Raw genomic sequence first — 14,535 nt, 5'->3', positions numbered from 1 at the left:
ATATCAAAGAGAACCCAGCAGAAGGCTAGGTGTCTGAGGATCCTACAAAGAATCTCACAAGCTTCGATAACCTGTTAGGCCCAAGAACCCAATGAAGGTAGCTCAGTAAAAGCTTCCCTTCATCATTTCCTTTGCTTTTATTTCTCCCTTCTGCTTCCATCAGGAGTCAGAAATTGTAGTTACCAAACTGGTGTTGAAAGAGGAAAACACAGTGCAGAAAAACAGAAAAGAAATTATCCTCCACTGTGACATACTTGGGAAAGGGAAATAACTGTAACTTTGAATGATTTTATGTCTTTACTATTATTCCAAACGATCTAGTTTGGAATAACATCAATATGAAAAAATATCAATTTTTTTAATGAAGGATCTTTTATTACCTGGACGTTACCAGAAAAGTTATGAGACTTAACCTGAATTTCATCTGGGGGAAAAGGAAGAACCAGTATCCAGAATTGAATTTAATGTAATTGACAATGTATATTGTTTTAGGATTATTTTTCATAAATTCTGCTTGTTGAGTATAATAATTACACATTCATAGTTCACTTAATAATTTTCTTATATTTATACATTTAAGTTTGTGATATGCATTACAGCTAATCTCACCCTAGACAGATTTATACATATTTCTATCTTATATTATGGGTCATTAGAAATACAGTTCCAGAAAGGGAACACTCTTATATATAAATATTAACAGATTGCTGTTTGAAAGGGTTGAAATGTTTTCTATTTCCACTGTCTTTGCACAAATGTTTCTAATATCAAGAAGTTCAAAATTTTAAAAAGATTCAAAAACATTCTTGTTTTTATAACATTTATGAAAGTGTTGATTGCAAAAAGAAAGAAAACGCTCTTTTCAAAAGTTTATTAATGAGCCTGAAGTAATTTGACTTTTAAGTATTAAAAAAACTAATATGTCAGTATCTCCATTGACTTAAATGAAACTTCAAAAAGTCACCTATGAAATAATAGAAACTTTTTGAAATCTTAAAAAAGACTAACACTCTTAATTAGGATGAAGAAAATAACTTTATTATTATATTATGTCTAACAAAGCATGCTATGATTTATAAAAATTAATTAAAAATAAATGTACATTTTGGCTGGGAGCGGTGACTCACGCCTATAATCCCAGCACTTTGGGAAGCTAAGGTGGATGGATCACGAGGTCAGGAGATGGAGACCATCCTGGCTAACACAGTGAAACCCCGTCTCTACTAAAAAAAAAAAAAAAAAATATATATATATATATATATACACACACACATATACACACACACACAAAAATTAGTCAGACGTGGTGGCGGGCGCCTGTAGTCCCAGTTACTCCAGAGGCTGAGGCAGGAGAATGGTGTGAACCTGGGAGGCGGAGCTTGCAGTGAGCCAAGATTGTGCCACTGCACTCCAACCTGGGTGACAGAGCGAGACTCCATCTCAAAAATAAATAAATAAATAAGTAAATAAATAAAATAAATGTAAAATTTGCAACTGACAAAGGAGCATCTAATGAAAGGACACTATTGTATATTTTATTGCTAATCACACATGACATTTGAATTCATAGTAGTATCTAGATTTGGTTAAGTTGGGAAAATATGTGAGTGAAAGAAAATAGCTGAGAAATTAAAATATTTTGTCCTACTGTAGAAAAGCACCATTTTTCTCTTTAAATAAGATAATATATGTATCTAACACTACATTTTTTAATGCATTTTAGTTCTCTAAAAGAAGATATCATAAAGATATATATATATACACACAGATAATTTCTAAAAGACAGTGTCTACAAATAGACAGTTTTAAGATTGTGGTGTTTTATTTTTTCCTTTTACAAAATGCTGAACGTGGAGAGAAGTTAGTATTACATATCCTAGACTGGATGAGCAAGTGTTCTGAGAAAATAAACTTCAGCAGCTAGACACAAAGCATTCATTCCTTGGATCCCACATGTAGAAGTCTTATGTGTGCAGTGATCTCTCTGGAAGCCAAGCCTGGTTCCTGCTGTAGTTTATTTTCTGCTGATTCCTGAAACACCAATGTGGTGCTACTTCACAGTGTTGGGTGGCAAATTCTAGCTGCCTTTTTGTGATAGTCTCTATAACTGTGGACACTGATTCTGCGACAAGTTAAGGTTGAACTGATAACTTAGAGTAGAAAGAAGGTTACATTCAGAAGGTTACATCCTATGAATTCAGGGTCATCTACAAAACAGAAATGTTGCAATTTCCTTCTCTTTTAGAAAGGGACATTTCTTTAAAGAGCTATGTAACTGACCATTCCCATTTTGCATCTTAGGACCACTAATATTCCCACCACTGTGCACATTCAGTGGTGAGTCTCAGCAGATTTCACAAGAAGTTCCTACCTGGACCAAGCTATATCCTGTGCGCTGGACCAGTGCGCGGAGGGCTGCTTCCTTCTGGGTGCCGCTCAATCCATCCCCGGATTTGTGATTTGATTCCATTGAGAGTGATTATCAGCAAAAAATCAGGTTAATTAGGGTTGCTCACTGAAACCAAATTTAAGATAAATTAAGTAAATTACTGTTGTCAAGTCCAAACTTCTCCTTTTTATGAAGGACATCTTTAGGAAATATTCTCTGCAAATGAGTCATTAAAGTTAGAGCAACTAAGAGTAGCATACAAACAAGGCTCTGTAAATGTACTCTAAAAAAAACTTTTAAAAATGCACAATATTAGTTGAAATTTAGAAACAAAAAAAAAATGAACAATACCCATTCTCCAATTATAATGCAGATTAGCAATTCTGAATCCACTTATCTCAGTATGTCACCAAATACTCCAAAACAGATCAACTCACATCTATTAAAATAATATGAAGGATGTTCCTTACAGATGCAGGAAGAGGGCACTGTCGCTAATTCTAACGACTAAGATAAGGCATCAGAATTCTCAGAGATTGATCTTTAGTCTATATGTCCACTAATAGTGTTATCTACTTATTCTCCAAAGACAAACGTTTAGAACAAAATGTGCCAGTATCATATACACAGAAGTCATCATGCAAAGTACTCTATGTAATAAAAGTGTGACATTAATTTTAACAAAGCAAGAACAATGGATGCTTTTGAGTTGACGTGGAAGGGTTTGCTAACATCCAGATCACATACCACAGACGTGTTCAGTAGAGTACAATGAAACTTCTGTAAATTCTAAAAGGTGTTGAAAGTTTACATATGTTCATGTTTGTGTATACAGATATAAATATATAATTTCAGCATTTCATTGTCTATATTTTCTATTTTGGGAACAAGATTTGAATCACATTCCAAATGTGATGGTTGCTCATATCCACAGGTTCCCAGAACAAGATAATGTCCATTTTGAAGGTTCTAAGCTGTGGGAGTGTGAGGCCCTGGAGTTTCCCACATACACAGAGGTGAAGGCTGCCACACTGGGTTGCAGTTATCAGTGGCTCGGGGAAGGTTCTATGCTGGGTTTTCACCCTGCTGAATGTGCTCTGCCAACCAGGACAGAGGAAATATGTTTTACAATGATCTGAATCAAATGCAACCTGAATGTATTTGAATATAGGTACTTTTGAAAATTTTCTGTCATATGCATGTACTGCTTCACATTGTCCTTTAAAGGCTCAGAATGAAGACATCATTTATAATATAAGAAACTGGGTGAAAAATTGGGTGAAAGAAAAAAGTGAAGCTGAAGTGATCATTTCTGAAAAATGCAGCTTTAAGGTATTCTATTACTAAAATTGCTATTACTTGAATGGCAGAATAGTAATAGAGTATTACTATTAGTAACAATAACAATATTATTAGGACTACCTACTAATATTAGTATTAATAGTACAACCATTACTAATAACACTAATATTAGTGCTAATATTACTAGTAGCACTAGTATTGCTAATTGTAGCACTATTAGTAATGACAGTGCTAGTATTACTAATAGTAGTAATAATACCAATATAGTAATAGTAGTAGCAATAGCAATATTAGTAGCAATAGCAATACTAATAGTAGTATTACTAATACTATTAATATTACTATTGCTACTATCATTAGAGTATTATAATTACTAGTTATTACTATTACTACTATCATTATGATTAGTATTACTATAGTACTACTATTAGTAATAGAAATAGGTATTCTACTACTGAAGTAGTATAATTAAATAAATGTCCCCAAGCTAACAGATAAGTATCATTTAGAAAGTAATATTTTTGCCAGGCGCGGTGGCTCATCCCTGTAATCTCAGCACTGTGGGAGGCCAAGGCAGGTAGATCACCTGAAGTCAGGAGTCTGAGATCAGCCTGGCCTACATGGTGAAACCCCATCTCTATCAAAAATGTAAAAATTAGCCAGGAGTGGTGGTGCATGCCTGTAATCCCAAGTACTTGGGAAGCTGAAGCATGAGAATTGCTTGAACCTGGGAGGTGAAGGTTGCAGTAAGCTGAGATCATGCCATTGCACTGCAGCCTGGGCAACAGAGTGAGACTCTGTCTCAAAAAAAAAGGAAGTATATTTTCAGTATAATTTAGAATATCAAAGGAAAACATGAGATTATACAGAGTTAGCTCTTTTTAGGGCAGAACAATGTCATCCTCTTTATATAAACATGGACATTCTTGCCTTCACCTTTCTGATTGTTCTTGCTTGCTGCTGACCCAGGGCAATTCAGTTTGCATTCACTGATTGTTTCAAGAAGCATACAGTTAATGCTCTCTGTTTGCCAGTTCTACCCTCTGCCTGGCTTTAGGGCATTGTGTTTTAGGGGGAATCTGCTAACTTAGTAAGTTAATATGCCAGCTTCAGCGTCTGTACTTTGCAAAAGGCAAAACATTTTGAAGACTTACAAAGGAAACTAGTCTTTCAGATAAAATTTAACCCTTGCTCCTTTCCCAAATGTTACTAAAATTATCTTTTCATGAGGATACTCTCAAACCCTCCCACTGTGCTTAATTAACCTGCAAGAGCAAGGATGGGGTCTGATGAGATTATTTATGTACATATTACAGCTCTTTGAAGGCAAAGTCTGCCGTCTTCTGGCCAAGTTGTAGATTTGTTCTTTGCTGAACTTCATCTTTTCCATCAAAAAGATAACAGTCATGGGGAAATGACAAGTTTGTATTTTCAAAATCTGCCTTTAGTTTTGGTTAATAATTAGTAAAGGTTATTAAAAGTATCTTGAAATCAGAAAGGTCTTTTGATCACATATAAATTCATTCTGAAGTTATTGAGAAAATCGTTATAATATCTCAACTATAGTGTCACGTCATTGGGAATCAGGGCATGGAAATAAAATTCAAAATTTGCCACAAGAAACACTTAATCTTTAATTTTTATTTTGCAAAAACAACCCCCTCTCAAAGTGTTGACCTATTCTAAGGAGTGAACTTGAATCCCAGATAAATATTTCTTTTAAGCAAGTCAAACTTTTATTAAACATATTGGCCAATTTGAAATAAAGGCTTTGCAATACATCTTCTAATTTAGCACCTTGTAAGTTCTTCAGATCAGAATTATGAAAGGATAGTTCTCAAACTATCTTATTGAAGCAATAGAATTTAAAACAAACAGGGCAGGCATTAAGATTTTGGAAAGATAGAGAAAAGCATTCATGAGTATTTATCACCTATTAATTCTGAAATTATTTATTGAATATCTACTGTCTTCTAAGAATTTTCAAGACATAGAGATGGAGATGAGAAAAAAAACCAAACCTCTCATCCCTCAAAATATCATGGAGTTTTATAGGGGGTGAGAGAGATAATAAATAAGATCAATAACTAGAATACAAAAAGTGGATCTCATGGAGGTTAAAAGTATAAAGGTGGTTACCAGAGGCTGAGAAAGGTAATGGGGAGAAGGAGATGAATAGAAGTTGGTTAAGGGGTACAAGGTACAGCAAGACAGAAGTTCTATATTTGATAGTATAGTAGGGAAATTATAGTTAACAATAATTCATTATATATTTTAAAATAACTAGAAGATTCATAATGTTGCAAACATAAAAAGAAAATAAATGTTTGATGTGATATTCTAATTACCCTGATTTGATCATTATACATTGTATAGAGGTATCATAATATCACATGTACCCTCAAAATATGTACAACCAATATATATCAATACAGACTAAGTAAAATATAGTGTACTTATATAATTTCTGTGGAGAAAATCCGCAGGTTTGTGGCACAGCACTGTTATCTAGTTGAGGATGGCTGAGAGCAGAAAGGGTCAAAAAAGATGGAGATTGGATGGAGGGGAAGGCTACAGTCAATATTACAGGAAAGAATCATATATTCACATACTGTCTCTAAGCATCAATTTCCTCATTTGTGAATTGGAGTGATGAGCAGGCTGTGCATCATATTGTTGTGAATTGCCCTAGGTTTGCTAATAGCTCATGTTGGAGGAGAAGCAGAGTAGAGGAACAGCAAAAGAACTCCAGAAAGGGCCTGATGAAATGTCAACTCCTGCTTGTATAATTTCCTCCCCTTTCCCTTCTTCTTTATATCCCTTCTAACAATGGGATAAGGAAAGGACACAAAGTATTGAAAGCCAGGGCTTCCTCTAGTTCTTACAGCTTCCATTAACTGGCGATCAGTGTCTCCTTGTCCTCTCAGACAGTATGTTTTTATTAGCAATGGAACACTTGGTTCAAATGTATCCTCACCACCAAACCTGCTATGTAAAAATGGTCACCTCTTTTCTTTCTTTCTTTTTTTTTTTTTTTTTTTTTTTTGGAGATGGAGTTTTGCTCTTGTTGCCCAGACTGAAGTGCAATGGCATGATTTTGGCTCACCGCAACCTCCGCCTCCCGGGTTCAAGCAATTCTCCTGCCCCAGCTTCCTGAGAAGCTGGGATTACAGGCATGCGCCACCACGCCTGGCTAATGTTGTATTTGTAGTAGAGATGGGGTTTCTCCATGTTGGTCAGGCTGGTCTCGAACTCCTGCCCTCAGGTGATCTGCCCGCCTCAGCCTCCGAAAGTGCTGGGATTATGGGTGTGAGCCACTGAGCCTGGCCAATCCTCCCGGCGGGTCCCATCTTTTCTTCTTCCACTTTCGTCCTAGAGGAAGCTATCTGAGCCTGTTTCTTTACACATAAAATTAGGAGGGGGCCGGATGTGGTGGCTCATGCCTGTAATCCCAGCATTTTGGGAGGTCCAGGAGTTCCAGACCAGCCCGGGTAACCTGGCAAAAGCTCACCTCTACAAAAAATACAAAAAATTAGCCAGGTGTAGTGGCATGCACCTGTAGTCATGCTACCTGGGCTGTGAATCACTTGAGCCTGGGAGGTTGAGCCTACAATGAGCTGCACTGCACTTCAGTCTGGGTGACAGAATGAGATCCTGTCTCAAAATACTACTCCTAATACTAAATTAATACAATTAGGATAATAATACATCCATCATAATGTTCTTTGAGGAGTCAATATTAATATTGGGAGCTAAATAATGAATATACATTTAAAACACTTAAAATGGTTTCTGGCATTTAATAAATATCCAATAAAAAGTAGCTATTATATCATTTTAATTATTATAATTATCAATCTCTAAATCTAAGAGGCAGAATTTCAAAACCAACTGTGAGAAGGATAAAGTCCCAGGTTCTTAGCATGACACGTTGTCCCTTCAGGACTAGATCCTAGACTCCCCTTTCAGTGTCATTCACATGCCCTGCCACTGGGCCTTCCCATGCTTTCTTACACCTCCAGTTTCCCTGCTTGGAATGCCTTTTCCTTCCCATGCCTCCTAACTTCACCACATTGGCCTTACTGATTCTTCTAGACTTGATTAACATCTTCTTTGCTCTGTGATGCTCTCTTTCTTTGACAACCTCTGTAGGTAACCTTTAAGTGTCAGCTCCTCAGTGCTCTCAAAGAAAACCTGTATGTCCTTTTATTGTTTCACACATGACTGTATTTGTCGGCTTCCATGTCTAACATTCTCACTAAACTGTGAGCTTTCTGAGCACAGGGACTATCTTGTACTTCATCTTTGTTTGCCCAGAAGGCTCAGCTTGACATTATGCTAAGTGCTTAATAGATACTTATAGAAGAAATGCAAAACTTTGGATCAGCAATTTTATAAATTACAGTGACTTGCAGTCAATCAGAAGTAAAATTAATCTGAATTGAAAGTCCTGATACTTATTATTTCTCTTTTTCCAGTTACTTCCTGAAAGTTCTGTCCTGGAATGGATTTGTTTTATATAAGAATTTGATCTTTGTGGTTTCTCCGCGTTTATGAATATGTCATCATACTTGTGAGAGAGACAAGAAAAGTAAAAAAATTCAGAGTGCAGAGTGATTAAAATATAAAATTGATATTTGTACACACTTTTCTATCTCTTTCTGGTTTTATATTTGCAACATCAGTGACTATTTGACCAAGAAAACAAAGATCCAGAAATTATTGGGGGCTCAAGACTTCTGCCTTCCTGAAAGGCAGAGAGGGGTTGGAATGAATAGCTCACCTTGTCACTTGGCTGCAACTACTCAATGGAAATTGGGCAAAGTTGGAGCTGCAGTTCCTGACCCTGTTGGCCTCAGGTGCCAGTGGGTCCAGTTTCAGGGAAGTTGGCAGGGAAACAGATGAGAAGGAAGTTGGAAGAGAGACACAGGCAGGGTAGTACATTCTGACTTTTCTAAATCTAAACCTGTTAGCTGGATAGTATGTCCTGCTCTTTGATTATAACCCTGAGCTAGAAAGAGGAAACACTTTTATCTTGTACCTAAAAAACTGATCCCACATGAAGAACCAAGTCATGGAAAGAAAACTAAGCGAGGATTTTGGGTGAGATTTGTTATCTAGATTTGCCTGAAGTTACGAGAATGGTAGAAGGTCTTACTGCCCTAGTGTACCATTAAGTTGGCAGCTAGGGAAACAGAGAAAGAGGGAAAATGAGTATTTTATTATATATGTATAAATTTTTTTAAAAGAAAATACAGACGGGGCTATCTATGTTGCCCAGGTTGGTCTCGAACTCCTGGGCTCAAGCAGTCTTCCCATCTCGGCCTCCTAGAGTGCTGGGATTACAGGCGTGATCCAACATGCCTGGCCTGTTTTTTTTTTTTCTTAAAGTCTTTCAAATGGTAAAGTGGGAAAGATACAAGACAAAGGTAAGAGGAGTACATACTAGAAAAACACATTTAAAGAGTCATGAAAGCATAGCTTGGCAAAAACAGAACTAGAAATGGTAGTTGGGCACTACTGGGTATCTATCCAAAGGAAAAGAAATCAATATATCAGAAACATACCTGCACTCATATGTTTATAGCAGTAATATTCATAATGGCAAAGATATGGAATCAACATAAGTATCCATCAACAATTGGATAAAGAAAATTATATATATATAGTATATATATTATGTATTAATGTATTATATATATAATATATAGTAGAATTTTATTCAGCCATAAAAAATCACGAAATTATTTCATTTTATTTTATCTTTTGCAGCAACCTAGGTGGAACTGGAGGCTATTTTCTTAAGTGAAACAAGTCAGGCACAGAAAAACAAATCTGTTCTCATTCATAAATGGGAGTTACATAATGTGTACACATGGAGGTAGAGAGTGAAATGATAGACAATGGAGATCTGGAAAGGTCATGAGGTGAGAAGGTGGTGGATGATGAGGGATTCCTTCATGGTTACAATGTAGATTATTTGGGTGATGGATACCCTAAAAGTCTTAACCACTCTGCAATCTAGGCATATAACAAAATTACACTTGCACCCCAAAAGTTTATACAAACAAAAGAAATGGTCAGTGTGAATGACAGGCAGAGAAGAACAGAAAGGAGACAAAAGATAAATACAGAATTAAAGTTAGATGGTTTCTTGGTTAAAAATTAAAGTAATTATCCTCGACTTTAACAAAATGGTCAGCAAATATTAATTTAATATCTGCACCGTGGTAAACAATTTAGAGTTAGGAAATAGAGGCATTCTCTTAATAGTATGTTTACCATCTTGATTTGATTTTTCAGAAGAAATTGGATAAGAAAACTGAATGGGGACAAAGACTATTTCTGACTTGGTAAGCAGAGAAGTGTTCTTTTGTAATTGAGTGAGAAGCCACTGGGGCCTGTACAGTGATGTGCTCCATGTGCATTTCAAATCCATGATGGCTTCACTTGCCACTGGGACCTCTCCAAACTGAATCCAGTCTTTCCTCAACGTTTAATTGTGCCTTGACATAACTTTTCTGTAACATGCGAGTTGTACAAGTGGTTTTAGCATGAATTTCAGCCCTTGAGTATCTCCTGGGAATTTTACATGAAAGAAATTCTAGATAGTACTGAAATGGTTGGTGAAGGATTTATGACTGAAGTCTAATTTGCCTGATGATGCTAAGTAAATATTACTTTGCATTGCTTGATATAAAGCTCTAATATCCACATTGGAAAAATATTTACAATTGATCTTAAGTCTATTTTGGAAATTAATTCATGTGGTAGCATGCATTTTGGTCATGCATCATGAGCTGTAGCAAAATTAATAGAGAATACGTATACATAAGATTTCCAAATGTAGCCATGAAGACATCACACAAAGTCCCAATATGCAACATCTTAGTTTTTTAAAACAATACTAGAAAAAAATATTAACCAGAACCTCCTCTATGTTATTAAGGCATTAGTAATAAATCATATATTAATTTGGAACTTGTCAATTTGGGCCAAGACAAGGCTTAAATTAAAGAAAGAAAAGAAATGTAAAAGTTGTTCATAGTGGACATGTTAATTTTACTTATAAGTATTGACAAAAATTTTCTTCTGTAGTAGGTTTCCACATTTTTAAAGAAGGACAAGCTTACACTGAAATTTCAGTTCTGTTCCTGCATTATCTGTAGCAAACTTACACAGTCACAGAACTGAAATGTAAATGTAAGCATCTTTAAACTTGTGGAACCTGCTGCAGAGGAGGGTAACAGAAAACCAAATACCATATGTTCTCACTTATAAGTGGGAGCTAAGTGATGGGAACACATGGACACATAGAGGGGGACAACACACACTGGTGCCTTTTGGAGGATGGAGGGTGGGAGAAAGGAGAGGAACAGGAAAAATAACTAATGGGTACTAGGCTTAACACCTGGGTGATGAAATAATCTGCACAACAAACCCCCATGACACAAGTTTACCTATGTAATAAATCTGCACTTGTACCCCTGAACTTAAAAAAAAGTTAAAAAAAAATTAGTTCTGCCACCATGATTTTAACTTTTCTGAGGTCTGGTTTTCTATTCTAAAAAAGGATAAGAATACTGATACCTAACTTGAAGATTTTTTTAAGCATGAAATAAATAAAGTAATGAATGTGAGAGTGCCTAACATAGTACCTGGCATGTAGAAGGTGCTATAGAAATATTCCATTCTTATTCTTTATTTGCTGCTTTGTTTAACTCATCTTAGCCATGATCTGTGATTTTCTCTTTGGTTATTCTCCTCCTGTTTCTCCAATGCAGAGAAAAATTCAACTTCAAATGCATTATCTTGAGCTCTTTTATGTTGCCTTAATAATGGATCCAGTTATTTCATTTATCTTTGTTTTTGCTGCCTAGTAGAAAAGTCGTTAAGGTCCTAAGATTGTTCATGCTTGTCACCTCTCATAGAATATATTAGTATTGTTATGAAAGGTAGGCACAACTGAAATATCTAATGATAAAGAAATATTTGGATAAGCAGTGATACAGTATAGCTAATCAAATCAATGTTCTAGAAGAATATATAATAATTTAGAGAGATATTTGTGAAATATAGTAAAGTGGAAAAGGCAGGTTACAAAACCGAATGTATGGTCTGATTTCATTTGTATTAATTTTTATATTCAAAAATACTTTGATTACACAAGGCTAATTGGTTATCTCTGGGTGAGTGAATTAACAAATTATTTTTGTTTTCTTCATTCTTGCTTATTTGACTATTTTTAGCTTTCTATGATATATAGCTCTTGCTCATAATACAAAATATAAAAGTTAAAATTATGTTAATAAATGAATGTTAATGAAAATGTCATGCTTTTCATTAAGATGTGGTCAAGTTTCTATTCTTGCTTTTCTTTTTAAATTAATACCTAATAGGTGTACATATTTTGAGGGTACATGTGATAATTTAATCCTTTTATATTGTTTGTAAAGCTTAAAACAGTATAATTGGGATATCTATCACTTTAAACATTTGTCTCTTCTTTATGCTGAAAACATTCACATCATTCTCTCTAGCTATTTTGAAATGTACAGTAGATTTTTGTAAACTATAGTCTGTTTATTATTAATTACAAGACAATAAACGCTGAAAATAAGCATTCAACTAAAGAAGCTAGGATAAGAGTGAAATGGACAAAAAGAAATTAGAAGGAATCAAAGATAAAAGTAGAATTAATAAAACAAATCTGTATACTTGATAAATGTATGTAACAGCTGATTGTAGTAGTAAATTAGCATCCAGCTAGCAATCCTGACAAGGTAAAAAGGAGTAAATAAATTTTCAAAACAAGAGAAAAATTGGATATAACCAAAGAGTCATAGACTTTTACAAAAGAGAATACTTTTACCAATAATTTGAAAAATATACATACAGTGGACAAAACCTTAGAAAAGTGTGAATTTTTAAAATTATCTCAAGGATAAGTTTAAAATTTGAATAAACTAGTAATCATAATCTACATTGAAAACATTCAATGTTTTCCTCCCAAATAACACCAGGTCCAGATTGTTTTATTAGGCAAGTTTTATAAATCACTTTAGAAGCAAATTATTCCTTTGCTATATAAAGCCTTTTGGAGAGTAGAAACTAATAGAAAACTTCTGAAATTATCTACAAGCTCATCATATATGATAGAGAAAAATTTACTGCAAAGTAGAACACTAGACAAATATAGGAGTATAGATATGAACTATATATGAAAAAGCATACAAAATGATAATATACAATGAGCAAGATGAGAGCAGTACAAAAATATAAAGTTTATTGAACATTAGGGATTCTGGAAGTTTAATTCATTTCATTGATAAAGAGAAAACACGCGATCATCACAGTAAATCTACAAGTGGCACTTAATGAAAGTTAATACCCACTATTGGTTTAAGAAAACATCTTCATAAGTTAGCAGTAGAACAAAACATCCTTAAATTGATAAAAAGCGTCTCTCAGAAACATGAAACAAACATTAGACTTAGTAATGAAACACCACAATCATTTATTCTCATTAAAAACAAGTAAATCAACTATATAATACAATTGAAACTAATGAAAGACTACTACAAAGAAACTTATAAAATAAATGTTCTGTATTTAACAGAAATAGCAAGTGAAGTATAATAAGGTCTAAACAATAGAATAAAAACATAAAATATGAATAAACTTAATAAGAAATGTTTAAACCCTATATAAAAATTATAAAATTTGACTGAAAGATCTAAAGGCCTTAATAAATGGAAGCCTTATTGATGTAAAAAGATCAGTTTTTCCCAAATTATTACTTTAATGCAATTCTAATTTAAAGTCCAATGAAATTATTCTGAAATTTGACAAATTGATTTCAAAGTTCACCTGGCAGGAACAATGTGCAATAAATGCCACAACATATATTGACAGTTTATAATGATTTGGAACCACCCTAATTAACAGTTAAGATTACAACAAGCATAGAAGTAGACAACCAGATGAATGGAGTAAAATAAAAACTCTGGACCCATAGTTTTGTTTGTACTGGAATTCACCAATAGGTGCTATTTCAAATTCATAGGGGGATCATAAACAATTTGAGAAAAAAAATAAAGTGGGCATATCACCTCATTACATGCCAGCATTCTAAATAGAATAAAGAAATAACCTTTAAAAACATTGTGTAACCTCCAGAAGAAAATGTAGGCGTGTTTTTATAATCTCATGGTACAGAAGGTCTTCTGAACCAAGCATATTAAGAACCATAAATGAAAAGACTAGCAGATTTGATTACAAAAATATTACAAACTTCTGTAATGGCAAAATAAATGAAATTTTAAAAGCCCACAGACTGGAAGAGAATAATTGTTATTTATATAGTAGATAGAGAAATATTATCTGTAATATACAGATTACTTTTAAATAAATAATAGACACAAATCAATGGACAAATGAGCAAAGGAAATGAACAGTCAATTTAAAGAAAAGAAATCAGAATAGCTTATAAACTTATGATTTAAAAATGGTAATCTTTAGTGATCAGGAAAAGGCAAATTAAAACAAAAAACCAAGATAACATTTTTTTGCCTATTATGTGGCAATATTTAAAAATATTTTAAGTAAGAATAATAAACATAGCTAACATTTACTGAACACAAATGCTATGTTCTGAAAATTTTAAACATAATTCATTTAATCCTCATAAAAGCTCAGTGGTGTAGCTATTATTATTCCTATGATACGGGTAATAAATCAAGGAATAGAGAGCTTAAAGTGCTTAAGTTTACACTGGTAATGAGTGGCAGACAGATGATCTGAATTTAAGTAGCCCGGAGGCTAAGATTGTGTTCCTAATTACT

General features: G+C 34.1%; 1 protein-coding gene across 3 annotated transcripts in view; it reads right to left on the bottom strand.

The window, feature by feature from the left end:
- The window catches only part of A1CF (APOBEC1 complementation factor), an 81,752-nt gene that overhangs the window by 53,753 nt on the left and 13,464 nt on the right, over positions 1 to 14,535 (bottom strand). For 2 of the 3 annotated variants that reach the window (XM_005565851.5, XM_005565852.5), the window contains exon 2: positions 2,372 to 2,515. The exons of the other annotated variant lie outside the window; for it this stretch is intronic. In XM_005565851.5, the coding sequence (XP_005565908.1) occupies positions 2,372 to 2,470 (99 nt within the window). In that variant the 5' untranslated portion in view covers positions 2,471 to 2,515. The remainder of the gene's footprint in view (positions 1 to 2,371; positions 2,516 to 14,535) is intronic. 3 annotated transcript variants of the gene reach the window in all.

This window comes from Macaca fascicularis, chromosome 9, assembly GCF_037993035.2.
Source record: "Macaca fascicularis isolate 582-1 chromosome 9, T2T-MFA8v1.1".
Classification (NCBI taxonomy): domain Eukaryota; kingdom Metazoa; phylum Chordata; class Mammalia; order Primates; family Cercopithecidae; genus Macaca; species Macaca fascicularis.
The sequence above is the reverse complement of the archived record's forward strand: the minus strand, read 5'-3'. Positions and strand labels throughout refer to the sequence as shown.